The 27,838-nt window shown below is 32.2% G+C and overlaps 1 protein-coding gene across 1 annotated transcript in view; it reads right to left on the reverse strand.

Moving 5' to 3' along the window:
• Window positions 1-25,284, reverse strand: part of LOC132743780 (uncharacterized) — a 33,934-nt gene extending 8,650 nt beyond the window's left edge. The window contains exons 1-5 of the mRNA XM_060732343.1: window positions 25,154-25,284; window positions 9,549-10,123; window positions 6,993-7,151; window positions 3,360-3,707; window positions 1,459-1,528 (exon numbers count right to left, since the gene is read on the reverse strand). Of these exons, the coding sequence (XP_060588326.1) occupies window positions 1,459-1,528; window positions 3,360-3,707; window positions 6,993-7,151; window positions 9,549-10,115 (1,144 nt within the window). The 5' untranslated portion in view covers window positions 10,116-10,123; window positions 25,154-25,284. The remainder of the gene's footprint in view (window positions 1-1,458; window positions 1,529-3,359; window positions 3,708-6,992; window positions 7,152-9,548; window positions 10,124-25,153) is intronic.
• Window positions 25,285-27,838: the final 2,554 nt, after the last annotated feature.

Below are 27,838 nucleotides of genomic sequence, written 5' to 3' on the forward strand. Positions count from 1 at the left end.
GGGGCTAATCAAATTAATATGAGCAAACTTGATAAAAGAGTATCTAAGAATGCTACAGACAAAGTTTGGTGATCATCCATCAATTAGTTCTGTAGAAATAGACGTTAAAAGGTATTTCTTTTTTTAGCTTTACATATGTAGCTGCCTCTAAAAGAGGCTAATCAAATTAATATGAGCAAATTTGATAAAATACTACATAAGAATGCTACAGACAAAGTTTGGTGATCATCCATCAATTAGTTCCATAAGATGTCTGAAGGTTTTTCTATTTTTAGCTCTAATGACCCTAAAAGGGGCCAATCAAGTTAATATGATCAAACTTGATAAAAGACTACTTAAGAATGCTACAGACAAAGTTTGGTGATCATCCATCAATTAGTTCTGTAGAAATAGAAGTTAAAAGGTATTTCTTATTTTAGCTTTAGCTGCCCCTAAAAGGGGCTAATCAAATTAATATTAGCAAATTTGATAAAATACTACCTAACTACAGACAAAGTTTGGTGATCATCCATCAATTAGTTCCATAAGATGTCTGAAGGTTTTTCTATTTTTAGCTCTAATGACCCCTAAAAGAGGCCAATCAAGTTAATATGATCACAGTTGATAAAAGACTACTTAAGAATGCTACAGACAAAGTTTGGTGATCATCCATCAATTAGTTCTGTAGAAATAGAAGTTTAAAGGTATTTCTTTTTTTAGCTTTAGCTGCCCGTAAAAGGGGCTAATCAAATTAATATGAGCAAATTTGATAAAATACTACCTAAGAATGCTACAGAAAAAGTTTGGTGATCATCCATCAATTAGTTCCATAAGATGTCTGAAGGTATTTCTATTTTTAGCTCCAATGACCCCTAAAAGGGGCTAATCAAATTAATATGAGCAAACTTGATAAAATATTACCTAAGAATGTTACAGACAAAGTTTGATAAACATCCATCAATTAGTTCTGTAGAAATAGACGTTCAAAGGTATTTCTATTTTTAGCTTTAGTGGCCCCTAAAAGGGGCCAATTTAAATAACATGAGCAAATTCAAGTGTGACTGGCACAAGGATGCTACAGACCAAATTTTAAGTAAATCTGCCCAGCAGTTTCAGAGAAGAAGATTATTGTTGACACATGACGGACACCGCAGTATCCCCTTTGATACTAGCTGATAGCTCAGTATGAACCTTCGGTCCTGGTGAGCTTATAATACATATCAACATAATATTAATATAACGAATATATGAAATGAATGACCAAACAATGACACAAAGTCATTCCAGTATAGCCCCAACCATATAATGTGGTAGGGTATAATGAAATGTTAATTGCATGAATTTCATAATAAAATATAATTTAGAGTCTTATCATTATATAAACCTGTACAATTACAAAGTAACAATGACCTTTACTTGTTTTTAATTAACAAATGTCATACACTTGTATATACACCATCAAAACAAATATTCACTCACCTAACTTGGCTTGATCATAATCTGTCTGACTTTGACCTGAGAAAGTTTCTGTCTTAATTTTTGCCATTTCCTGCAAAAACAAATCATTCACTTTACTCCATAAAATTATAGTACAAAAATAATCAACAATATATTATTAACTTAAGTAAAATTACCACCATAAATTGCCCCATTTAATCACTTATGCTAAAAGGGCTCTCTTAAGCATTTTGAGACTGGGGCCAGGGTCCATGCAGGAGGGGAATTTTGCATGATTTTCAAATATTTTTCATTCAAGGGGAAATTTCAACAGAAGAAAATTTTAATTAATTAAAAACAAGGGAAAACAAGATTCAGGTAAAAAAATTATCAACAAAAAGCTGCTGTCATGAAATATTTTAGTTATTTCCAATGTTTGTTTGTTTGTTTGTTTTGGGTTTTACGTCACACCGACACAGTAGAGGTCATTTGGCGACGTTCAAGCTATACTGTTGAAGAAAGACCTCAGGCGCCATTCCTTGCATTATTCCAGGCATGAACGGGCACCTGAGTAGAACCACCGACGTTCCGTAAGCTAGCTGGATAGCTTCCTCACATGAAAGAATCCAAAGTCCCTGTCGGGATCCGAACCCACAGCGTTGAGGGGCAAGTGGTTTGAAGTCAATGACCTTAACCACTCGGCCACGGACAATATCTCATTCCTAACTCCACTTATTTTCCATAAACCATTTTACTTTTTTTAGTAACAGTAACCTTGTTCTTGACCCCAGGGGGGTCCAAAAGCAATACCAGCTAGGGTCTTCATATAAGCCTACTAAAAATTACACCAAGTTTGATTACAATATCTCATTCCTAACTCTAGTTATTGTCCAGAAACCATTTTTCTATTTTTACACTGTAACGGTGATCTTGACCCTAGGGGGTCCAAATGGAATACCAACCCAGGTCTTCATATAAGCTTGCTATCCGCCAAGTTTGATAACAATATCTCATTCCTAAATCTAGTTATTGTCCGGAGACCATTTTTCTATTCTTAGTAACGGTGACCTTGACCCCCGGGAGTCCAAATGCAATACCAACCCAGGTCTTCATATAAGCTTGCTATACACCAAGTTTGATTACAATATCTCATTCCTAACTCAAGTTATTGTCCAGAAACTATTTTTCTATTTTAAGTAACGGTGACCTTGACCCCAGGGGGCCCAAATGCAATACCAACCCAGGTCTTCATATAAGCTTCCTTTACGCTAAGTTTGATAACAATATCTCATTCCTAACTCTAGTTATTATCCGAAACCATTTTTCTATTTTTAGTAACGGTGACCTTGACCTTGACCCCTAGGGGTTCAAATGCAATACCAACCTGAGTTTCTACATAAGGTTGCTATATACCAAGTTTGATTACAATACCTCATTCCAAACTCTAGTTATCGTCCGGAAACCATGATGTGGACTACCGACAGAGAGACTGACGGACCGCCTAACCAACCGACAAGCTGACTCCTATATACACCCCCCTAAACTTCATTTGTAGGAAGCACGGCTAACATTTAACCTTTTATAAGTGTGACGTTCATCATGAGCAAGCATATCTAATTGTGACCCTCTCCATAAGCCTGCACAGCTTACAATAAACCTTGAAGAATGACGTTATTTTAAATCAAAATTCAAACACTATTTTCTTTTGCAGCAGATAATAATGGCTACATACATTTCATACCCATTCTACATATAATGAACCTGGTTGCCTTTCCAGTTAATTGGCTAGATATTAAGTTTTAATATTTTTGCCATAAGAACTTAAATTATCAAGTTTTTTTCTTTACAATTAACATATTGTCTTTATCTTCTTTAATGCAAAGATGCAGATACAGGTGTGACACACATCGTTTAGCTAACAAGCAGAAGGAAATTTGTTTTACCTTTTTCTGTTCTGCAACAAGAGTCTCTAGGACAGTAAATTTCTTTTTTAAATCGACATGTTCTATTTCCATCTCGAGTTTTTCCTTCTTCTCCTGGACCATTTGTGATTCAAGTTCTGTGATTGTTTTCTTAAGATCTTTAAGCTCTTTTTCATTTTCAAGCTTTTCCCCATCCTTTTCTTCTGACATCTTGGTTTCAAATTCTATAAACTTCTTCTTTAGATCATCGTATTCCTGTTTAGTTGCAGCATCATCAATTGAATTTAGAACTTTTTTCATTTCTTCATTGATTTGTCCCAGAATATCATCAAAGTCTACAGTAGTTATAATGAAGTCCTTCTTCTTCAGCTAATGAAAAATATCAATTTCTTTTATATTTTCTTTCATAAAAAATGAAGCTATGTGAGTTATAATACTTACTCTTCTATGTAACATATTATATACAAGGTAAAATTTCAAAATTATCTCAATTGGTTTTTTATTTTAACTCTAATACTTTTTCTGAGGGCTTCTAAAATCTTCTTTTAAGGCAGGATGTGTGGTATAGTCATTTGATTGCCAGATTTACCTATTTTCATCACATTTGTTTTTCTTACCTATTACTAATTTTTTTTTTTGATGCGTTTATTTAAGGTCGCCGCCGGAAAGCCCATATGGGCAACCGTACACTCAAGTCGGGTCATCCTAGAGCGTCCCGCCGAGATTGTTTCCAGCTTTATTGGTGGAGGAAGACCCCAGGTGCCCCTCCGGTCATTATTTCAGGCACGAGGGGGCACCTGGGTAGAACCACCGACCTTCCATAAGCCAGCTGGATGGCTTCCTCACATGAAAGATTTCGACCAGAGTGAGGATCGAACATACAGTGGTGAGGGACCTGTGATCTCAAGTCAACGACTTTAACCACTCGGCCACGGAGGCCCCTCCTATTACTAACAAGCTTAGATCTGTATTTTTGATATTTACATTAAGAAGGTTTTTATAAATTATATTTTATTTCATCAGGATAAGTTAACTTAAGGCAGTTGTTACTTAAATTTAACTAAAATGAACTAAACTATTGCTGAATGCGATTCATACCCCCACCAATGTCCTTGACAGAAGATGACTTGGAAAGGAAGTTAAGGGAATAACTTTAGTGGCACAAATACATATAATTATATATAATGAAATTATCTCTGGTGAAAAAAGACAAATTTTACAGGAAATTGTATAAATATATATTGTCAAATCATGTTCAAAACAGTTACAAATAACCCTCCATTTTTCCAAACAAAAGCAGTGAAGTTGAAATAATAGCATAATTATGTCAAAATGTAATTAAGAGTGGAAAAACTTTGCATGTGACCCTTCATATATTATAAAGTTTCGAGTGAATATCTGTTCTAGTTTCAGAAACATTTAAGTATTAATGGTTATATCAGAACATTTTCTAAGCCAAAAAAGGGGCATAACTTGTGTAATAATTCAATGGAATGGAAGAATTTTCGTGAGCTCACTTGTTACCATTCATATTAAATTTAAGTTTCAAGTAAATATCTGTTCTGGTTTAAGAAATATTATAGTAAACAAGCAATAATCATAGTATTGCAAGCAATCCATAAGTCCCCTACCTGTTAGAACCCCAGCAACATTCTGATGGGCCATTGGCCATTCAATTTTACCAGTGAATGAATGACATGAATGAACTTAAATCTTTTGAGTTCTAAGTTTGTCTATATCACAGTAAAGTGTTAAGTTTCCCTGCCTAATAAGGAAATTATGTTTATACAACAGATAATCAAAAGGTCATTTTTTCTCAGGATGAATAAGTATAAATAATGTTTCAACTTTTCTCTACTTTAAGTAAATTTGTTGGAAAAAATCTTTAAAAGTGATCTCAGGAAACAGTTTTTATGAACAGACAGACAGACAGAATGAAGGAGACTCTTAAGTTACTTTTTTAAACATCACTGTTACCAAAATATAACATATTTTAATACAAAATTCTTAAAGAGGAGATAACTCTTGAAATAACGATACCAGTTTAATGAACATTGATGTGAGTTTTACTTTAAGTTTAAAGATACCATTTATTGCCACAAAGAAGATAATTAAAAAATAACAATTTTCAAATATAGCATTAACTATAATGTATAGTAAGTAACAAAGAAGAAAGTCCATGAAGAAATAAGAAAGTTAAAGAATGAATAAGAAAAATTCAAAGTTTAAGGAGGAGATAATTCTGAAAATATGGATCTAGATTTATAAACCTTGTCATATTATTATGATGTGGGATTTTAAAGTAAATCCTATAAGTAATGAAGAAGTTGGAGTAAAAAATACCAATTTCTCAAAAAAATCTAAGTTCAAGGGGGGCATAATTCTACAAATAGTCTTGCTAGAGTACTTAACCTTCTCACAAATGTAGAGTGATAATAAGAAACATACATATGAAGTTTGAAGTAGATACATTAAGAAATAAAGAAGTTATTTAAACAACAGGGCCATGATAGCCCTGAGGTCGCTCACCTGTTTACAGGCCCTGGAGCGAGGCCAGTTTAAACCCCAGGGCTTTTATTTGAACAAACTTGGAAGACACCCATTAGAAGATTTTTCATGATATTAAGTTTTTACTACACAGGTATAATGAAAAACAATGACCTCCTCCTTGTCACATATGATGTGATTGATGACCAGAAACTTATATTTAAAGTTTGAAGTAAACACCTTAAGAAATAAAGAACATTATAGTGAAAAAGCATAAACATTCAAATCAGAAATCTTGAAATTCAGTCTATTTGTTGCAATAGCAACCAGAATTTTCAACATAGGAAGAAAAGAAAAAACCTGCATAATCTCCATACTGCCATCTATCCATATATCAAGTTTTATTAAAATATTTTCAGTACTTTTTGCGTTATCGCGGGATCCAGTTTTGTGGACAGACGGACTGACAGACAGACAGAGGGTAAACCTAAATTCCCCTCTTGTTAAACCGGTAGGGGACCGATCTATTTAAAGACATAAAAATGGACTTAATTTTGTCAAAATACAATACAAAATTATCCCCCACCCCACTTTTTTTAGTTATGAAATTTGACCTGCATATCTTACTTGCGACACTTCGTACATATTTGAAGTTTCAAATGATTATCTGTTCTAGTTTTAGAAATATTCAAGTACATGTTAAAATTTCAGAAAATTTTCTAAGTCAATGTTTGACCGTCAAGTGTGACCTTGACCTTAAGCCGGCAAAAGGGTAACATGGGTTCTGCACATTACCTTGTTGAGGTGAACATTTGAGCCAAGACTGAAAAAAATCTTTCAATTAGTGTAGGACTACAGTGGACACGACATACTGTGTAATATTTGATTGTTTGATATTTGACCTTCAATTGTGACCTTGACCTTGAGCTGACACATGGGCAACATGGGTGTTGCACAACCCTTTGTTGAGCTGAACATTTGAGCAAAGTTTGAAGAAAATCCTAGGATGGACCGACCGACGCAACAAAGCGAATCCATTATACATGTAGCCCCCCTACCCACATTTTGTGGTGGGGGTATAAATTAACCACTTCAAGCACTTTTTTCTAGGTGACTCTGTAAAATTTGCTTATTCTAAATTATGATTTCAAACTTATGTACACTTACATCTTGAAGTTTCCTGACAGCTTGTTGTGCATCTTGTCGATGTAAAAGATCTTTACCATCTTGTAGAACAGCAATCATGTCATCGATATAACAATTAGCCTTGCTTTCCTCTAATTCCATATTGCTCGAGTGAAAAATTTCGTTTCGGTACTGCCGTACCTAATATACAGAAAACAAATAATACAACATTCACATAAATACAGTGTTCAGCAATGAGACACAATTCTTAAGTTGAGAATTAAAACTGTAACAAAGGAGTTACTTTAAAATATTTAACATAATAATCATGTGTTTAAACCGTAGATTAAATAAAAGCAAAGGGAATAGAAATGGCTTTTGATAAATGTTATACAGTCTAACTTGCCCATGCGACCACGTGTATTTAGCTTCTTGTGTCTTAAACAACCATTAAATTCCCCCGATCATTTTCTCTGTATATCTTTAATGTATTAAGCAACTTTTGCTCAACGTGACCAGCGATCACTAATTAGTCAGCTAATTGAGATCAATCTTTTCATAAAATGACCACTTTTACCTGTCAAGTAATTGTGTTTGAGGAGAGCGCCGCCTAGTAATGTCTCAAGTGTTAACAATCAAAACACAACAAATAAATGTGTGAAATCTCTCTTTCCTAAACTGTTTTAGTGTATACAAATGAAGTTAAGTATCGCGTGACGTGTACTATCTAATAATATCAAATAAACAATGCAACGCTCTGCCCCTACTGAGATGGTGTATACGCTTTGCTTGTTGACATTTAGACTGCATTGAATTGCCCTTGAACTTGATAAGCAATTAAATGAATCGTCACATAAATGTAGTTTTGTTTATTTCAAATGAAACAATGCACAACAGAAAACATCTTCACTAGTAGGATTTTCTTGTTGGAGATGAGGACAACGGAGAAATTAAAAAATTCTGGTAAAAATGTCAAACATGTACGTAATGTATTAAAACTATTTTGTCAATAAATATTAGAAAGTTATATTTTACATTAGCATCCATTTAGATTATAGGAGCGTACAAATTATTCCAAATTTATATAAATGAAGTTGAAAAACATTCTCACCGAAAAAGAAAGATGTTATTTATAAATTTTGACTTTTATATCATGCTTTGTCTTAAGAGACCGTTTTGCGACTGCTTTGGGTGTTTCCCTTTGCGCGATCGCTTAATACACGTTTGACTGTTATTATTTTACTGAAGTAACAGTATTTACTAGTCGCATTTGCTTATAAAGCACAAATAATAACTTCTGTACATTTTACAGTGAAGCTAAAAATATACAATATTTTTTGTTTCCCACCCTCAAAAATTACAGGTAGCCAAAAAATTGTATTACAAAAAATAAATATTTGTGAATACAATTTTATGCATAACAATTTTGTATCATTATTCATTTGTGGCAAACTGTTTGTCTGACAAAATAACTGTATTAGCCTCAAAGTTATATGGACATAATTTCACCTTAGTGCAGTAATGGGTTAACTCCTATAAAAACTAGAAGGGTTTTTGTCACAAAAACATATGTCTCCCAAAACCATGTAATATAATGGTCACTCATGTGAAGTTTCATTGAAATCCCACCACTTGCTTGACCTGTGAAAGCCAGACAAGATTGTTCTATTAATAGCTCTGACGGCCATTTTGTGCAGCAAAGCAGAACATTCAGGTGATATGCACAACAATGGATGGTACTGATCACTCCTGTAAAGTTTGGTTGAAATCCCACCAGTTGTTTGACCTGTGACTGGCAGACAAGATTTTTCTATTTTTAGCTCTGGTGGCCATTTTGTGCAGAGAAGCAGAACATGCCAGTAATGTGCACAACCAGGAATGGTAACTGATCACTCCTGTTAAGTTTGGTTGAAATCCCACCAGTAGTCTGACCCATAAAGGCTGGACAAGATTTTTCTATTTTAGGTCAGGCAGCCATTTTGTGCAACGAAGCTTAACATGCACGTGATGTGCACAATAAGGCATGGTACTGATCACTCCTGTAAAGTTTGGTTGAAATCCCACCAGTAGTTTGACCTGTGAAGGGCGGACAAGATTTTTCTATTTTTAGCTCTGGTGGCCATTTTGTGCATTGAAGCGGATCGTGCCGGTGATGTGCACAACTAGGAATGGTACTGATCTTTCCTGTAAAGTTTGGTTGAAATCCCACCAGTAGCTTGGCCTGTGAAGGGCGGACAAGATTTTCTTATTTTTAGCTCTGGTGGCCATTTTGTGCAGCAAAGCGGAACATGCCAGTGATGTGCACAACTAGGGATGGTACTGATCACTCCTGTAAAGTTTGGTTGAAATGCCACAAGTAATTTGACCTGTGAAGGGAAGACAAGCTCAATGCACACAGACCACAAACGGATGGACAGACAGACAGACGGCGAAGGCAAAAACAATATTAATTCAATAAGAGTTAACCAAAGACTGCACTAAGGTAACAATAATCATTTTTACTTTTATATGCAATTAACAGACAACATATTAATCTTACAGTAAAGCCTAATATTCTTCAAAATTTATAATAAACATATAGTATACAAATTGAGTAACCTTTGAAAAAAGATTGTTTGGTCCAGTAACATTGCATCCAATATGGCTATGAAAGTACTTGTTATTTATGATAACATGAAGCAACCCAGTGCAATCAGTGTCGACTGCTGATTTCTTGTCCTTGTACCCAGGAGCATTTATAAAACATTTGCAAACCTCCCACGGGTCTGTTGACCACTGGTGGACATCACTGTTTTTCCAAAAAGGTGCTGGTGGCATTGATGCATGATACTGTATAATGCTGTCATAGATGGCACCACATACATTGTTTGGACAGGGTCTCTTATTATTTGGAAAGCAACAGTTACATTTATCTTGTTTGAGGGGACATATCCCTTTTGAGACTCGGACATGATCTGGCTGGAGAGTTGTTATCTGACAGGCGCTGCATGGTATGTTTGGTCGAGTAGTCTTTGTTTGTTGTATTTGGTTTATAATATCATTGTGCTGCTGTCTTCCTATGTCATTACAAAATGGCGCAAGTCCCTCTTTAAGATAACCCAAGCCTAGGCCAGCCTTAACCCACTGCCGGTATTTGTTGTTCTTTAAATGTATCTCATGTGCCATCTTGATTTCTAAAAAGAAAAGAAATATTTTTAACAACAAGAATCCATGGAAAACCAACATTAACTATTACTAAACACAAACACTTGTATGCCCTAAAAGCTGGCCCTAGTTAAGGGACCATGAACTTTGACTTACAGTGAAGGCATTGTTATAATCACAAGATTACATATTGGCCCTAGATTGCTCAACTGAGATTTGTTGTTAATAAAATGGTCATATACAGAAGTAGATATAATTTGGGCCACATTGAGCGGCCAAAATCAGTTCAACCATTTCTACGCTTCAGCAATTAATTTCTATAATTTGCTTTCACATTTCAATCTGTGTCAAATGCAGAGTTTAAGCTGGGTCAGAAGTCATTTCTCCCTCAAGCTGATTTAGGGAGAAGTGAGGAGACTTTAGGTAGAACTTAGAAGTAATGTTAGGCGTCATCTCGAGACATATTTCCTGTCTTTTTTTTAATTTTAAGCAATGAAACATTACAAACCATAAAAGAAATGAGAAACAACTCTCAAAATCAATTCAATTATAGTTCTACTATCCATTAATGTACAGTACAGATTAAACAATTTACTAACGTCCGCCAACCCCCTTGATTATTTTACGGGTGGATTGTCACGGCAACATCCCTGCTACATTTTTGATTTTCCGTTATCAACTAATCAGGTGAAATTTGCGCTGCGGTATATCATCACTGTTGATCACTGTGAAATATTGCAGGTAGATCTGTCATCGATAGAAGCGATATCGATGTATCATTGATGTTCTTTGTTGATCGATTATCGATACACATTTTAGAAATTGATACTTTCATTAATTATCAAAAAGTCTAGAAATTACTATAGTATATAGCCCATATAGAACATTACTAATAGTTTGTTCAAGTACCCGTGGAAATGACGAAAATCAAACTCGAAACATAACGGAAACAGGTGCCCTGTCAAGGACAGGTCTAATACCAAAAGGACAACCACTGTATGGTAGCTGTATTTCGCTTCAGAAAACTTATTTCTTTGTGCTAAAAATGAAATATTTTTATATACGAAACAATCCAATTTTGAAAATTATTTTGTAAAATAAAAATCTGATAGATCTAAATCAATTATTATTATACTTTGAACTGTCTTTTGATCCGAGATTCATCATTCAAAAATGTCTACATTTTAGTCTATGCCCATATCTTAGCAACACTTAAAAATTGGTGTAAAACATAAAATTGTTGGGACAAAAAGAAAGCTAAACATTCAAAGCATTTAGGAACATTTTGGGTTTGTTCAAGAAAAGGGATTGTAAACTCAAACAAATTAGTCCCAAATAAGATTCTGTTGTATGATTGCCATTTACCCGCAATCTTGAGACCACATCTTGATCGTAAATATCTGGGCACGGTTAAAATAAGAGGGCCATGGTGGTTTTGAAATCACTCACCTATATATAGGCCCCTGGGCGAAGGCCAATTTTAGACCTGGGGCTTTTATTATAGCATTAACCTGGTAGAGACCCACTAGAAGAAAAATTTCAATAATTTGACCATCAAAGTCAAGGTCATTTATGAATGAAGGTCAAGGTTTGTCTGATTATTTTAAAGGGCTATCCTTAAAATCTTATTATGTTCAAATTTGGAGACAATCCATTCAAAAATAACAAAGTTACAGCCAATAATAGCAAGAGCAAGCAAAAGTTTGACTTTTGAACTTGAAAGTCAAGGTCATTTATGGATGAAGGTCAAGGTTAGTGTGATCTACTGAAAGGTCTTGTCCCAAGGGTTGTTGTGGCCAAGTTTAAAGACAAGACACCAAGAACTAAAAAAGTTACAATCCACATACATGATTGTGGACGGCAAAGGCAACGCCGCCAGGACTATAATAACAATACCTCTACTTTTTAAAAAAAAAAAAGTTGAGCTAAAAATTGCTTGGCTTTTTTCGTTAAGCTTCGGATTATGTGATCGTAACCCCCTAAATGAACATTTGGTATTAGACTTTCTGAAAAATAAAGTAAGGATGTTATGTTGACTCTAGGAGAGGGACGAATTTAGGGCAGACGACGATCGATAATCAATTTCTACATCCGATTATTAAATCCATGTAAGCAAAATGCTATTAAAATATAAAATCAGATATATACACTATAGGATACTCCATTTTTGCAATAAAAAGTTCCAAGTTAGGTGCGGAATATAGGGTCGGTCAGGTTACTGGAACCACAAGATAATTTTGTTTTGGCCTAATCTCAAGTGAATGAATCTCGCAAGAATCATCATTTTTAACATGAACGAATATAACTCATAATATTTATTTGAAAAACAAATATCAATAATAACCTCGGAAACAATACGGATAGAAAGTAGTTCTACCACCTGGTTTCAAATGTAAACAGGCACAGAGATTTTGTAAAACTAATGTATATATTTGACATCCAAAAGAAAAGGAATGTCTGTTTTGGTATTCTTATGGTTGAAAGTATGTCTGACAACAATTTGTAATTTAAATATTCTCACTGATGTACAATTTTAAACAAATCTGACTAAATGGCAACATGTTTGTTTTGTGTACTTTCGTCATAATAATAAATATATAAATTATGTATTGTTTGCTTTTTCTACCTATGAATTCACTTGTTTTAGGTTGACTTTTACTACATATATTGGAATAAACTTGTCAACAACTCCCAGCATACTATTTGTTTACATGTTTAGTTTGTTAGCGTAGGTCAGAACGAAATACCGCATCCGCATCCGTTCTGTGTATTCTTACTATTGTGCTCGATGTCCTTATCCGAAGACTGACGGAAAGGGACGAAAAAATGCGATTGAAGTTCTCGCTAAAGAAAAAAAAACATCCAATGAAAATGCGTTATTTAAACCACATGGTTTACACACGCATTTTTTTACGAAAGTGAGCGAAGACAATTATAGCGTTTAATAGAATTTTACAATAAAATTACAGTTTGCAGACAAATACTGTTAGAAACTTATTATTTTTATTATCAAAAATAATAATAATATTGATTTAATCGCCATTTATTTGCATTATTACTATTCATAAGTTTTCGCTCACATTGAAAAAAAAAACGAAAGTGACTTATAAGATATCAAAAAAGCTTTTAAATTGGAATTTATGCAAATATTGCAGTTTGTAGACGTATTTTTCATAAATGACTAATACTTTTATACCAAATTAATAATTATGATGATTTAATTTCTATACTGTATATACGTATAGAGATCTTCTTTTCGCTCACAGAAAACAATACGAACGTGATTTATTCGGACGACTGTGAGCGAGATAGGTAATGTATATTAGGTAATATAGATAACCTACTTCATAGGTAATGAAAGTAAAAATATTTAATGTAGCGTTAAACTGAATTTGCAGTTTGTAGACGTATAATATGAAAACTAAATTTGTTTGATGGATTTTTTTAAAAATCATTAAGATGATTTAATAATCATTTATTTGCATAATCATTATACATTAGCTGAGACATCTATCTTCTTTTCGCTCATTTTGAACCTGACGAAAGTGACTTATTGAAAATGAAATGTAGCGTTTAAATAGATTTTATTAATACTGTTACGGCCCAGGTGTAACGAGAAAGAAAAACCAGCAACAAACTTGTAACAATAACAAATTTATTACAGAAAAATTATTAAAGAAAAATTAAAGAACAATTTATGTTTACAAATACCTGAAGTCCAAATAAAAATATAAATTTCAAATGTCTTATCTGATCCTGGAATGATCCCTTTTTGAATAGCACAGTTAAATCCAAGTTAAATCCAAAAACACTTTAGAATAAATTCCCACAATAAAGTCCACAAGAATAATTTAAACTATTTTAAAAATCTCCAAGCTCCAATAAATCACTTAATATCCAAGTTGAATACTTTGAAAGGTAACTGATGACTTAAAGATCACTGATGACTTAAAAGGTAATACGAAAGAAAAATGTCTCCTATATATATTAAGCTAAGAAGTTTCTAGACTAGTCTTCCATTTTCTACAGTAATCATAATCTAGCAACTTCAACAATAAAGATCATTCCGGAAATTTCTATCTAAATATAATGCATGAGTTTTCTACAACAGTTAAGAAAGTTCTAGTACATACATGTAGTTTATGTTCTAAAAATAGAACAATGATAATATTGGAAATACCAACTGGTCAGATATAAATTATATACATGTAATATGTTGCATACATAACAAAACTAATATTGCAGTTTAAAGAAAGTACAGTATAAATACGTTATGTTCATATATTTTGTAGAAATATTAATGTATCATAAATGTCCCGATTTTCAGAGAAAACATATACTAGTATTTCAAAATATATTATCACAATTCATCAACATTGACATTGTTTAGCCATGAAAATTATCTTGCTTGATTATTTACGTGCAAACACATGTTGTCATAACAGTTTCGCGCCCACTTTAATTGACAGTTATCACGCGTTAATCCCACGTGTATGATGTTTAATGGCGACGAAAGAAAACTTCAAAGTCAGTGTACAGTATATTTAATTCTATAAATCCAACTTTCTTTCTATATCTATATAATTTGATAACATGAACAAAAATCATAAAACTCAAACAAAATCGATTTTTGCGTAAATAATTTTTTTGACTTATTTGTTTTTTTTTCTTTTTGGTTGTTTGTGATTCCTACCTTTATAGACGTCAGATAAACTTAATTCATATTTTTTCAGTAAAATTATATTGTCAGTGTTTATCTATTGCACCAACATTTAAAAACTGTTACGTATCTATTAATGTATACAATGTGTAATGGCCAATACATTTGTTCTATATCGCTTAGGTATTACTGTAATCCAATCATCAACTAATCTATATGTAACTGATGGCACTTGCCCATTGTTTATTGAAACTAGATATCTTTGCGCAGATTGCAGTGAAATTATGCTCATCCAAGTGTAAATGGTCAATGAATAGATTATCTTTGTGTTAAAATAATGTTTTACTTAGCAAAAAAAGAAAAAAAGAAACAAGTTATCCACAAAAATTGAATTGTATTGAATGTATCGTTAAACTTTAATGAGGAATCTTTTAGTTAGGCATTTTCGATATTATTCGCTAGTCATTTTATAAATGTGAATCTTTTTAAATAAATTCATACTTAAACATAAATTTGGCGATAAAATAACGCATTGTTACTTTAATATATATCCGGTACATTATCGATACAACATTAACTTTGACTTTGACTTCGTAGTGACGAGGATATTTCAGTCTTTTTCCTAGTGATATGAAATTCGAACCTACATGTTTCTTCATCTTTTGGTTGACAACTTTCCAAACTGATTTAAAGATTCTACATGTTTTTTTGATAATTGAATAGATAAGTTCTTTAAAAGCCCGACTAACTTTAATCAAAAGGCTTTTAAACTACTCATAATTATTAAATAAACAAACAAACAAAAAAAGGTGGGGCCATGAAAAAGAGTTTCTCTACATGGTGTGGCCTGGATGCAGATGAGATATTGAAAATGAATACCAATGACTTGAGTATGCTTAAGTCGTTTCCGGACAATAACTTGAGTATGCTTTGGCCTAGGAACATTAAAGTTCAAATGGCGGTTCGTCATAATTGGCAAATGACCCCTATTGATTTTGAGATCATAAGGTCAAAGTCAAGGTCACACTGACCCTAAATGGCAAAACCATTTTGTGAATAATAACGTGAACGCTTTGGCCTAGGATCATGAAAGTTCATAGGGAGGTTAATCATCACTGGCAGATGACACCTAATGATTTTGGGTTCAGTAGATAAAAATCAAGGTCATAGTGACCGGAAATGCTAAACTATTTCTAAAGGATAATTTGAGTACGCTTTGGCCTAGGATTATGAAAGTTGATATGGGGGTTCATAACCTCTGGCAGTTGACCCCTATTTATTTAAAGGTTATTACGTCAAAGGCCAAGGTCACATGCAGTGACCCGAAGTAATAAAACCATTTCCGGATGATAACTTAAGAGTGCTTTGGTTCAGGATAGGGAAATTGTTCATCATTCGCAGATGACTCCTATCTTTTTTGAAGTCAGTAGGTCAAAGATCAAGGTCACAGTGACCCAAAACGCTAAAACATTGCTGAGAATCATTCAATCGTTGCTGGTATATGACCTCTATAAATTTTGAGATAAATAGGTCACGGTCAAGTAGCACAAAATTGTCAGACCATTTCGGATGATAGCTTCAGTATGTATTGTCCTATAATCATTTAAGTTGGTAGGAAGTTGATCATCATTCACATATTCCTATTGGTTATAAGATCAGTAGGTCAAAGGTCACAAACGGAATGTATGAAGGGGGATATTTCGTGTCCTACGAATTTTTGTTCAGAATATACACACAGTGTTATTATATTGACCCCGTGTTCATAAAATGTTCATGTATGATCGCCACAACACGTAACTATGCAATATCAAAGGAAGTGAGAATTTCCGTTTTTCCTGCATTATATAGGGCCCTTCTTTACTACATAATTATTTCACTTGTGTAACTTCAATTACTGACGTTAGCAAAAATTCTTCTGCATGCGTATAGATATCTAACTTGTAACATAGTTTGAGAATATTTGAGAAAACAGATATATGATATCATAGGACAATGTATACCATATACATTATACAATGATGACAAGTTAAAATGGTTCCCTGCGGGGAAATGTTTAATATTGTAAAGCTATTTCATTTAACTCTTTTAATTTTTTTTCTATTTTTTTTTTTGTAAACGTTTGTATCGAGTATATATATTTGACAATAATTTATCAATAATGAATTTTTAAGGCCGGTGACGGTTGAAGACTGGAGATAGTCGACCCGTCTGTATCATTTATAAATGGCGTGTTATAACTATTAACTTACTTCACTTTTTTATGTCATAAACTGAAGACCTTACTATTTTATGTCATAACTTGCAGACTTTTACTATTTTATGACATAGCCTGCGGACTTTACTATTTTATATCATGACCTGCATACTATACTCCTTTTATAGTATCGGAACTAGTTTCGCTCTACCAAGGGTTTTACTGTGTATAATTTCTCTACATGTCTCTTATATGATAATTACAAATTACATATTTAATATGAATTTAAATCTATATTATTGTAGCAATGTTACATTTGCTTAGAAAACATAAAATGAAAAAAATGTAATAATATACAATTTTCATTTCTGTATAGGTATAAAACGCCTAGTTTTGCCCTATCCTACTTTCGTCTCCGACGAACAAATTTTAAGGTTATTTTAATATGCCGACAATCAAGGATGTTATGGTTTAGGAAAACATACAAATTGATATAAATTTCATCCTAAAAAATTAGTCAATAGTTACCGTAATTTTCTCAGATATTTTCTGTAAAGTATATATCATTCAATTCAGGGCTAAACTCCGCCATTGCGATATAGACACACAATTTTAAAGCGCATGCGTAAATATCACAAGGTGACTATGTTATCAATCACGTGAATACTGAATTGTTAGACGAAAATGAAGCCAAGGCGAAACTATGCTAGATAAATTGTTTTATGATAAAATGTTGATTTCTTTCGTATTTGAGTTGACAAAATTATGTTTGTAGCAGAATTTTCTTTATTAAATTATCTTATATAGACCTGTTATGCAGTTAAAAATGATTTCCTATTGACAAAATCGTCTACTGCGCTTTTGTAAAATACGGTCTTTGTCTCTCTGGCATATGTTGATAAGGATTTTTTTTAATTTGTTCTGCATATGGAGATAATTTTTAAAATGTTTTTCTCATCGGTTATTTGTTTGTTAACTAAATTGAAATTTGGGCTTATTTCAGCTTAAGTTACACCTATAGGTTCATTTGTATGTCAAAAATGTCTAGCTTGCAAAAACAAAGTATTGAAAAAAATGAACATCAGTTTTAGTAGGGTAATGTAAGCTTTTTCTTTACCAATAAGGGTTCCGCCATTCAGGCTGCTGTTTCTTGAGACAACTTATTTCATTATTGTTACTGCTTAGAATTCGTATGTTTTAAGAACAAAAGAGTCTAACAGTGTTTTCCGTTACACATCGTGACTTATCTAAAAGTACAGTGTAAAAATATCAGAATTATATAAAGTATTTGAGTCACCCAGTTTTCAACCATTTGACCGGTTTCTGTCGACGTTTTTCCAAGCATATCATTAAATCATATTAAGATGAAATTGACTTAAAATAAAACAAAACATTTCCCTACATTCTTTACTCTTAACATAATGTGAAAGCAAAAATCAACATTAGATAGCGACGTTCATGGACCAAATACACATCTCAATTACACATAACAACGGAGGGCATCGTCCACAGACCAATGTCCCCTCTATTATGACAATAGCAAGTCACATAGGATTAATGGGGAAAACAACAGTCAAAATGAGTACGGACGGTAGAGAAGTGAAAAGGCAAATATAGCATTTAACATTAGCTGATATTGTTTTTCTCTCTTGGGATGTTATTTATTAAACAATTTTCGGTATCAATACATTTGGTTTGACACCACTAATGAGAACTACAAGGAGCTAAAAATTCAAAAAGCTCGGTTATAATTATACATTTAAAGAAACATGTATGTACAACTGTAACATAATTTATCGTACGTACAAACAAACAACATTTAGCATTGTCTCAATTCTAACAAATTGTTGATTTTATTAGAACTCAATTCATACATCTCCACTTAACACGTTTTTGAAAACTCACCAGCTTTTTTTTCTTAAATGTTTTATGGTATCAGAGAAATTTTGCCCAGTTTATTTATTTTATGTTATCTATGATCCTATCACTGATTCCTTGAAAATAGTAAAAGTAACATATATATTTTTTCTGGTATCTTTTATTCTCAACGTTTTCTTGTCGTGGCAACGGAAATACCAAATATTGTTGCATAAATCACATTTCAAAAGTGTATGAAGATTTATGAACACACCAAAGTGCAAAAAACTTGTTGACTATTTTAAGTGTCAATAAACATTACAAAACTTTCACCAGACACCGTGATAACATGGTCATTTATCCCTTATGATAATGCACTGTCTCACTCAAAGGAAGACACAAATGAGCGAAATGTTATCAGGATCTTGGCCATGCATTTGTTATTGATGTTATTGATTCAACTTTTCATGCCTCGATTGATAGGTAACATTTCAGACCCATACCGCAATTAAGTTTTACGACTTTATGTAAGAAATCCAAATGATGCTTATTTTCATATTGTTTCAACTTGAATAAATTATGTTCGGGGTTTCCTTTCCGGTATCGTCCTCAATTTATATCTGGACTTAAAGTAACACTTGTAACACATGTACATTATCGTTCGGTCCGCCATGGACTTTATGCCCGCCTCCTCCGTGCCGGTCCGCCATGGACTTTATGCCCGCCTCTGTAAGCGGTTGACGTTGCAAACTTGCATTAACATACATTTGGCGTCACTTAATTATCATATACATATCAATTTACCACAATTAGCTTCAAATCGTTCCTTCTATTTTCCGATTAAATGTCTGGAGTGCTGCGACGTAAAATTATACACAGGGTAAGCAAATAGATATTTTGACGCGCATCGATTTAGCATTACATTTATACGTAATATGGGGACATAAATAAAATAAAAATTGAATTGGTTCAATTTGTCGGTAATTAAATTTTATGATTGTGTCCGTGTACTTTTCATAGTCCCTCATTTTTATCAAAATAAGATTTCTATCCCGTCATTTTGAATGAAATAAGATATCGTTGAAATGAAAACAAAATAAATGAGTAGAATTTATTTAGATACTTTCTTTATCTGAGGACAAAATGATCTGCTGTTTTTTTCAAGTCCTGTGGTTTATGTTTCATATAATGATAATTGATACAACATTAGCAATGATAAACAATTGATAAGCCACAAAATTTCCCTCGATATAGATAAAGTAAATAATATGACAATATAATGTAAAAGCTTGTTTGCTCTCTTTATAAATAAGTTGAGTGCAGAATAATGTTAGTTAGGGTTTACATGATAACAAGCTTTGACAACCCATGGTTAACTATTAATTTAGAAGACTTCTTTTGGATCAAACAAAGTGGTGTGAGCTTAAACGCTAGAGTGAAATGTGTATTAACCACTATAATACCGAAGCATTAATCGACTAGCAGGTGCATGAATGTAAACAGCAATGTTTGCGTAAACATAAAACATGAAGCATGAAACAACATAATGGGCTTAAGTGTTAAGCAACATAGCATTTAAAGCATGATCCAACAAAGTAACTTAAGGAAAAAAACATAACAGCTCAAGCAGCAACTAATGTAACGGCCGAGCCTAACAACAATTTAGTGGCAAAAGTCTGAACACACATAACGGCTTAAGCATTTACGAACATAGTTGCATAAGCATATATTCATGATTTGTGTCTCGTTGTAAAGAGTTTTATCAAGGTTTATCAGATACAACCACTATTTTTTATCAATTAATGATAACGACTGAGGTATGAAGCTCAAGTATGATAAATACATTTGAACATGAAGATAAAGGTAACATATGAACAAGATGTCGGATGAATACATTATGTAAAATTTTCATTTTTCACAGTATGCAACTGCCACTTAAACAAAGCAATGTATGCATTACTTTTATCCTAATATCCCAACAGTCATTGCCATTGCAAGTATTATACATAGGAAAAGAACACAACCTGTTGATTGCCGAATTCAAAGAAGCAAATAGTTCTTATATACACATAGGCAGATCTGTCATCATATTAAAGGCTTTTTCTTTGCAATCTATTCATATCTAGTATCAAGTATCTGCCCTTTACTTGTAGGGGGAATGTATAAGGGAGTATTTCATAAGAAGAAAGAAAGGAACAAAAACAGTTTATATGTACTATGATTCCATTCGTTTGTAAACTATATAACTTTATATTGACATAATTATCACTTAACCCATTGACCTTTTTTGCAAACAAAAGGTCCTCACGGATTGTACAACTGGCTACAATTGATAATCTTACGATTAACAAACCCAAAACCCAGTAGTTCTGACTTAAGTGCCGGACGAAGACAAGAATCGGGGCTTATCTTTTTTGAATAAATGATTGTCGGATTCTTATAGCCGGTATCATCATCAATTGTATATATTACGTCGCAAAAACGCTAAAACCACATGCACGCGACTGTTAACAGATGATTTTTATTGTCGTCGTAGAGGACTTGTTTAGCTTAATGAAAATATTTCTATTTGGGATACGCTGTCTCTTTGAATTTTCTTTTTTACTTTTGTCACTGACCAAATTAAACTGGAATGTTTCAAAAACTAGACCTAATATGACGATAGAACTTTGCATAAAGTTAAAGTCACTTTACTTGTACATGTCATTGCAACGCAATTTGCGTGAAACCGTTCCTTCTTTTTTCCGATAAATGTTTGAAATGTTGCGACATAGGATAACACACATGGTAAGATAAGAACTATTTTGACGCATATGAATTGAATATGATGTTGGCATTATATTCAAACCTATGATTGACAACAAAGTAAAAATAAAATGATTTAAATGTGTCAATATTTAAAAATAATGAATGTGTAAGCGTATTTTGAATATCCCTTTGAATAGGATAAAATTTCGATTCCGCCATTTTTAATGGAAATAAAATAATGTTTTAATGATAAAGCTTAAATATAAACAAGAAAAACGAGTTGAATTTATAAAAGTTTTCAGATGTTGTAATTTATATATTTCATACAATAATAATTGGCAAGGATCGACAAAAAATAAGGAAATAATTTTGCGTGAAAAAAAAACATAAATGAAGATATCATAGCTATAGAATTATCAAGCTGGTTGGCTGTCTTTGTAAGTTGGTAGCAAATACTGGTAATGTTTTACAAAAAAAATCAAGCATCGGCAAGCCATGAATAATTAATATTAATTAAGCATGAATTCGTTTAGAAGGAACAACGTGGTTTGAACATCAAACATTACAGTGAATTAAGTTTGAACCATAATAATGACAGCATTATCTGATAAAATAGGCTAAGTATGAACCAACGAAGCAACTTAAGTATAATATAATGGGCTTACGCATGAATCAACATAATGGCTAAAGCTAAAACCTATATAACGGATAAAGCATTTATGGGCATTAATGTTTACAAATGCATGGTTTGAATAATCAGACCAACATGCCTGTAACTGTGTGTATCAATTCCTAATTCTTTGAGTATCAAATCATGTACATTCAATAATATGAATATAAAGGTAAAATATTTGAATAATCAATATATACATTATTGAGATTTTTTTATTTTACAAACTGCTACTCAAGCATTAAAAGTTGTGCATAACTAATATCCGGTAATATGCCGACAAACTTTGTAATTGGAAGTTTTATACGTAGAAATATCTACATATTGTACTGCCGAACATAAAATATAGAATAAATTTAAAAAAATAATGTCATAATGTGAAGGGCTTTTATCTTTCAATCTATTTATATCAAGTATCTGAGAAATTTATGAGAAAATTTAAATGGGAGTATTTCATAATAAGCAAGGAACAGCAACAGTTTCAATTCTCGCTAAAGTAAACCTTTACAATAAGTTCAACATCTTTAGTGCAACGTCTTTCAGGAACAACGTTATTGATCGTATATGATGTATATGATTGAGTTCCGCTCTACCGAGGTTTTACTGTAATTAATTTCTCTACATGTTTTTGATATAATAATTATTCAATTACAATCTGCATGTAATATATATATATAAATATATGTTATTGTAGCAACGTAAAAATCGTGTAGAAAATTTGAAAAAAGGTGTTTTTTTTCCATTTTTGTATAGGTATTAAAACGCCCACTTTGGCCCACTCCTACTTTCTCCATTTCGACCAACACATTCTACGCACATTTTAATATGTTATCCATCAAGATGGGTAATGATTTAACAAGCTATATAATTTGATAAAATTATCATCCAATAAAAATCAATATTTACCTTAATTACTCATATATTTTCCGTAAAGTTTATATCATTAAATCCAGGACTTAACTCCGCCATTGCGATATGGACACACAATTTTAAAGCGCATGCGTCATTATCACAAGATGAAATTGTTATCAAATCACGTGACTACTGAATTGTTAGACGAAAAAATTAGGCCATGGCAAAAATATACTCAATATTTGTCCTCTTTGTTTACCTTTATGATAATATTATCTTACAATGACGAGATCGACTTCCGTTGCTACTGGTTATCCAGTACATATTGTTTAAAATACTCGAGTTGACAATATCAGTTAAAGGAATCATTCCCGATGGAAACGGAATTTAAAATATCAATTCAATGTTGGCATTCGAGATGAATTTTGAACAAAAGTAGATCTAAAATAATATTAGCAATATCAATATTTCTCTGCGCTGACGACTTGCCAGATGAATCATTAAATTCCTTAAAGCAATATTGACTAACAAAAAAAAAAAAGAAATATCCCGCTACATCCGTTACGCCTAACATAATATTAGGACAAATCAACATTAGATATCGGTGTTCATGGACCAAAGACCCATTTCCCCTGACAACAGTTGGCCATACAGGAACAGAACAGACCAAATGGTGGAGAAATGAGATAATTTAATTTTAAAAATAGTGTGTTCATACTGAAAAAGAATCATTTTCCAATGACGCGCCCATAGTGTAACGCTTACATTTCTCTGTATAGCGGAAATGATACCATGACACAATGTATGCATGTATGTATAATACTGTTTTTACGGACTTGCAAAAGCGGCACAGATATGTGCTTAATAATTTTATTCGAATCTTTGTCTTAATAAGGAGCAACAACTAACCACAACATCGTTTTATCAGTATTATTATTGCAGTTGATAATTTTTAAAGATAGCCTATAATGTTCTTCCTATTGGCGATGTTTTATTCCTGTCATTGAATCTATTAAAATTAGAAAAGTAAAAGCCCCATATTTTTTCTGGTATTTTTTATAGTTTGCCTCGATAGATAGGTTTCAGCCACATACAGTAATATAGCTATATTATTTTGCATTTTTCGTAAAACTCTAAGTAAAAATATCCAAACGATGCTTATTTTGATATTGGTTCAATTTGAATACATGTTTTTCTGGTTTCTCTTTCTAGTTTCGGCCTAATTTGTCTATTTTTAACCCCTTGTACATTATTTGTCTGTCAACCATGGACGTTATGCGTACGTCCATAACCAGTTAGAAAATTTGCATTAAAGTAGAGTTAATTTTACTTAATATGTACATGTCAATCAGCACAATTTACATTAAATCGTTATTTCTATTTCCCGATTAAATGTTTGGAATGTTGCGATGTTAGATCATACACAGGATTAAAAAATAACTATTTTTTACCAATCTTTATCAAATATTGATTCGGCATTATATTTAAACGTTAACGTTCTAATAAACAATACAAATGACTGCAATCCGATATGGCATTAACGAAGTCCTTTTACTTTGCAATCAATTTATATCAAGTAAATGAACTTGAGTTTAAGGAAGAAATTATGGACAAATGTATTAAGTTTTTTCGTAATAAACAAGTAACAAGGACGGTTTTAACTTTCTCAAGAGTCAACCTTTACAATGGGTAACTATAACATCTTTCAGGAACCACCTAACTATTTGTATTTGAACGGGTTTTGCTCTTCAAGGGTTGTACTGTAATTTATTTTTCTACATCTTTTGATATGGAAATAATTAAATTACATCATGCAAATAAAATATAAAATGTAAAACTATGTTATTGTAGCAATGCTAACTTCCTGTAAAAAATTTGAAATGAAAATTAGAGCTTTTATTTTCCAATCTGTACTGTTCTTCAGGCTAGAAAAACGCCCACTTTGGCCCAATCCTACTTTCGTTTTCGACAAAACAGATTTTACGGCCATTTTGAAATGTTATCCAGCTAGATGATTTAACCAGCTACATTATTTGATAAAAGAAATCATCACATCAAAATAAATAAATTATATTTACCGTAATTTTCTCACATACTGTCCGTAACGTTTATATCATTTAATCCAGGACTTAACTCCGCCATTGCGATATTGATACACAATTTTACAGCGCATGCGCTAATATCACAAGATAACTTTGTTATCTATCACGTGAATTGTAAGATGAAAATCAGGTCATGGAAAAATATACTAGATAATTGTCCTCTTTTTAAATTATTGTTATGATAAAATGTTAAATTTCTTTGTTAATATATGTTATTGCTGAATGCTTAAGTAAATCAAATTATCTAATAATGTCCTGACATGGAGTTAAAACTAAAACTTATTGACAAAATCGTCTACCGTCGCACTGAAAATCAAGAGAAAAATCTGTAAACAACAACAACAACATTTGATCTGAAATTGACAATACAAGTACAGGTCAAATTTTCATTGAAAAATAAGTTTAAAACTATAGAACAGGATGGAATTTCAGTACATCTATAAAATAAACACTAGAACTTTTAGAAAATTTAGAAAATTTAGAGATAAATATTTCATTTGCAGAAAGTCTAAACCAATGTATTATGCAAAATCGCAGATAATACCGAGTCTAATTAAGAGTGTAATATTTTTATAGCCGACCTGACACTATTACATTCTTTTGTAATTTTATATGTGCATGATTTATAGAAGCACATAAATTTGTTAACTTCTTGTAAAATTGTAACAAAATTTAATCATCTGTACAGAATTAATTTTCTTGTTTCATAATCTTGTATATTTTGCACGTGAAAAATTGAAAATTTGTATATATTGCACGTGAAAAGTATAATATTAACTTTCGTCCAATATTATCTGTTGTATATTTTCTGTAAAAAGATATTTAGATCTCTTACCTATAAACACATTAGTTTTTGCTATTTATTTTCAAAGGGGACTACAAAGATGTCAGTGAAAGAATGGTGCTATATGTAAAATCATTACATGGTATCTCGATAACCTTTATCTCGAATGTTTCGTGTCAGGTAATTCATTTAGTTCAGAGGAAGTAATCTATAACTGAACAAATGTCTCCCTTGTCTAATTGTAAAATGACTAGACTACATAGGATATTTAACTAGAATGTTTGCGTTACTAATACCTCTTATAATGTGCTTAAAATGTATTTATAACTCTAAAATGCATTTTGAACCCTGCAGAAACCGTTCGGACATATCAAATCGATTTTCACGTGCACTTTAAATGCATCCTCGTACTTCTGCATATGTGACTGCACGAAAAATTGTGCAATAACTCTCTATAATTTATAGACATATGGAATCTTAAGTCGAGAACAGTGCTGTCAAGATTGATTTAAGGATTTGTTACAAGTTATTAACAATTTTCAAAAATGAATAGATATAAGCGGCGAACATATCGGAAGCCACGCTTTTTAAAAAGCTTTACAACATTTTGATGCTTTTGTATTATTTCATCTCTTTATATTCATTGCTAACAAACTTAGTTAATATAATCAGATGCCTGCTGCTTTGCCTAACCAGGTTGTTAATATCAATACTATAAATATTTAAGGATGCTTTCTCCTCAGTGTCTTGATATCTATCTAGTTTTTAAGGACCACTGATTCCATTTATGCTTCAGAAATGCTATCTTTTTTTTTTTCAAAAACTGTTTTTAGAATCTTGTTACGATTTTCACAAAGAAACGTTATACAAATATGCATAAACTATTTTCTGCTAATTTTTTCTGTTGCCAATATGTATATTCCAATTTAAACAGTATTTTGTATAGAAGTCAAAATACTAATTTTTGAACATTTTGCTCCCTTTACAACATATTACTTATATGTTCAGAACTATTATCCTCAGTGAAATAACATATTTCATGCTTAAAATCCATTATTACAAAATTATTAAACACATGTTTGACGTTCCTTAGAATTAATAAAAACGTATGCATTTCTGAGGCAAAAATGACACATTAAATTTGAAGGTTAAACAAAGGACCAGTCGACGGAGATGTAGCATTCTCCGTTATCACTTATGCAAATCGTCTGCGATTTTTTTAAATATTTGTTTTAATAATTCGCTTTCACTGATCTCTTTGAGTGTGCCTCCTTTCTAGAATTTTATATGTTATAGAAAGTTATATTTCGTGTATCGGTTACGTACGCCCTTGAATGAGTTACTTGCTTTCAGATAATAGTTTTTAAAGATATGAGAATAAATACAATTTATTTTATGAAAAAAATGGTGAGATATAATAACAAAGGACAAATCGCATTTTCATTTATTTTTTCCGTATTTTCACTGTAAAGGTTTGTGTTCTTTTTGTTATAATTATCTTGCATTTATAAAAAAACTTGAATATCCCATAAATTTTAACGACTTAACATTTGGCTTTGTGACACATGTCAGTAATCATTTTTTTTTAAAAACAAAACACGTTTTAAACTATTTTTTGTTTGAACTATGAATTAGAAGCAAAAGCATAAATTCTAACATATTTCTGTTTTGTTCTTGACATTATCATAATGTATAACAAATCTACAGTTACCTTTTAAAAAGTGACATTGACTTTTTTATTGACCTTTACAGCTTTAGACCAAATTAGAAGAAAACTGTCAGTCAGTCTTGAGTAAAGTCAACCACAAGTAAATTTAATCACACAGAAATGTAAGTGCAACATGTTATTCTTTCGTCATTATTCCGTCCATATCTCG

The sequence above is a fragment of the Ruditapes philippinarum genome, unplaced genomic scaffold (assembly GCF_026571515.1).
Source record: "Ruditapes philippinarum isolate M1 unplaced genomic scaffold, ASM2657151v2 ctg3569_1_1_1_1, whole genome shotgun sequence".
Taxonomy (NCBI): Eukaryota; Metazoa; Mollusca; class Bivalvia; order Venerida; family Veneridae; genus Ruditapes; species Ruditapes philippinarum.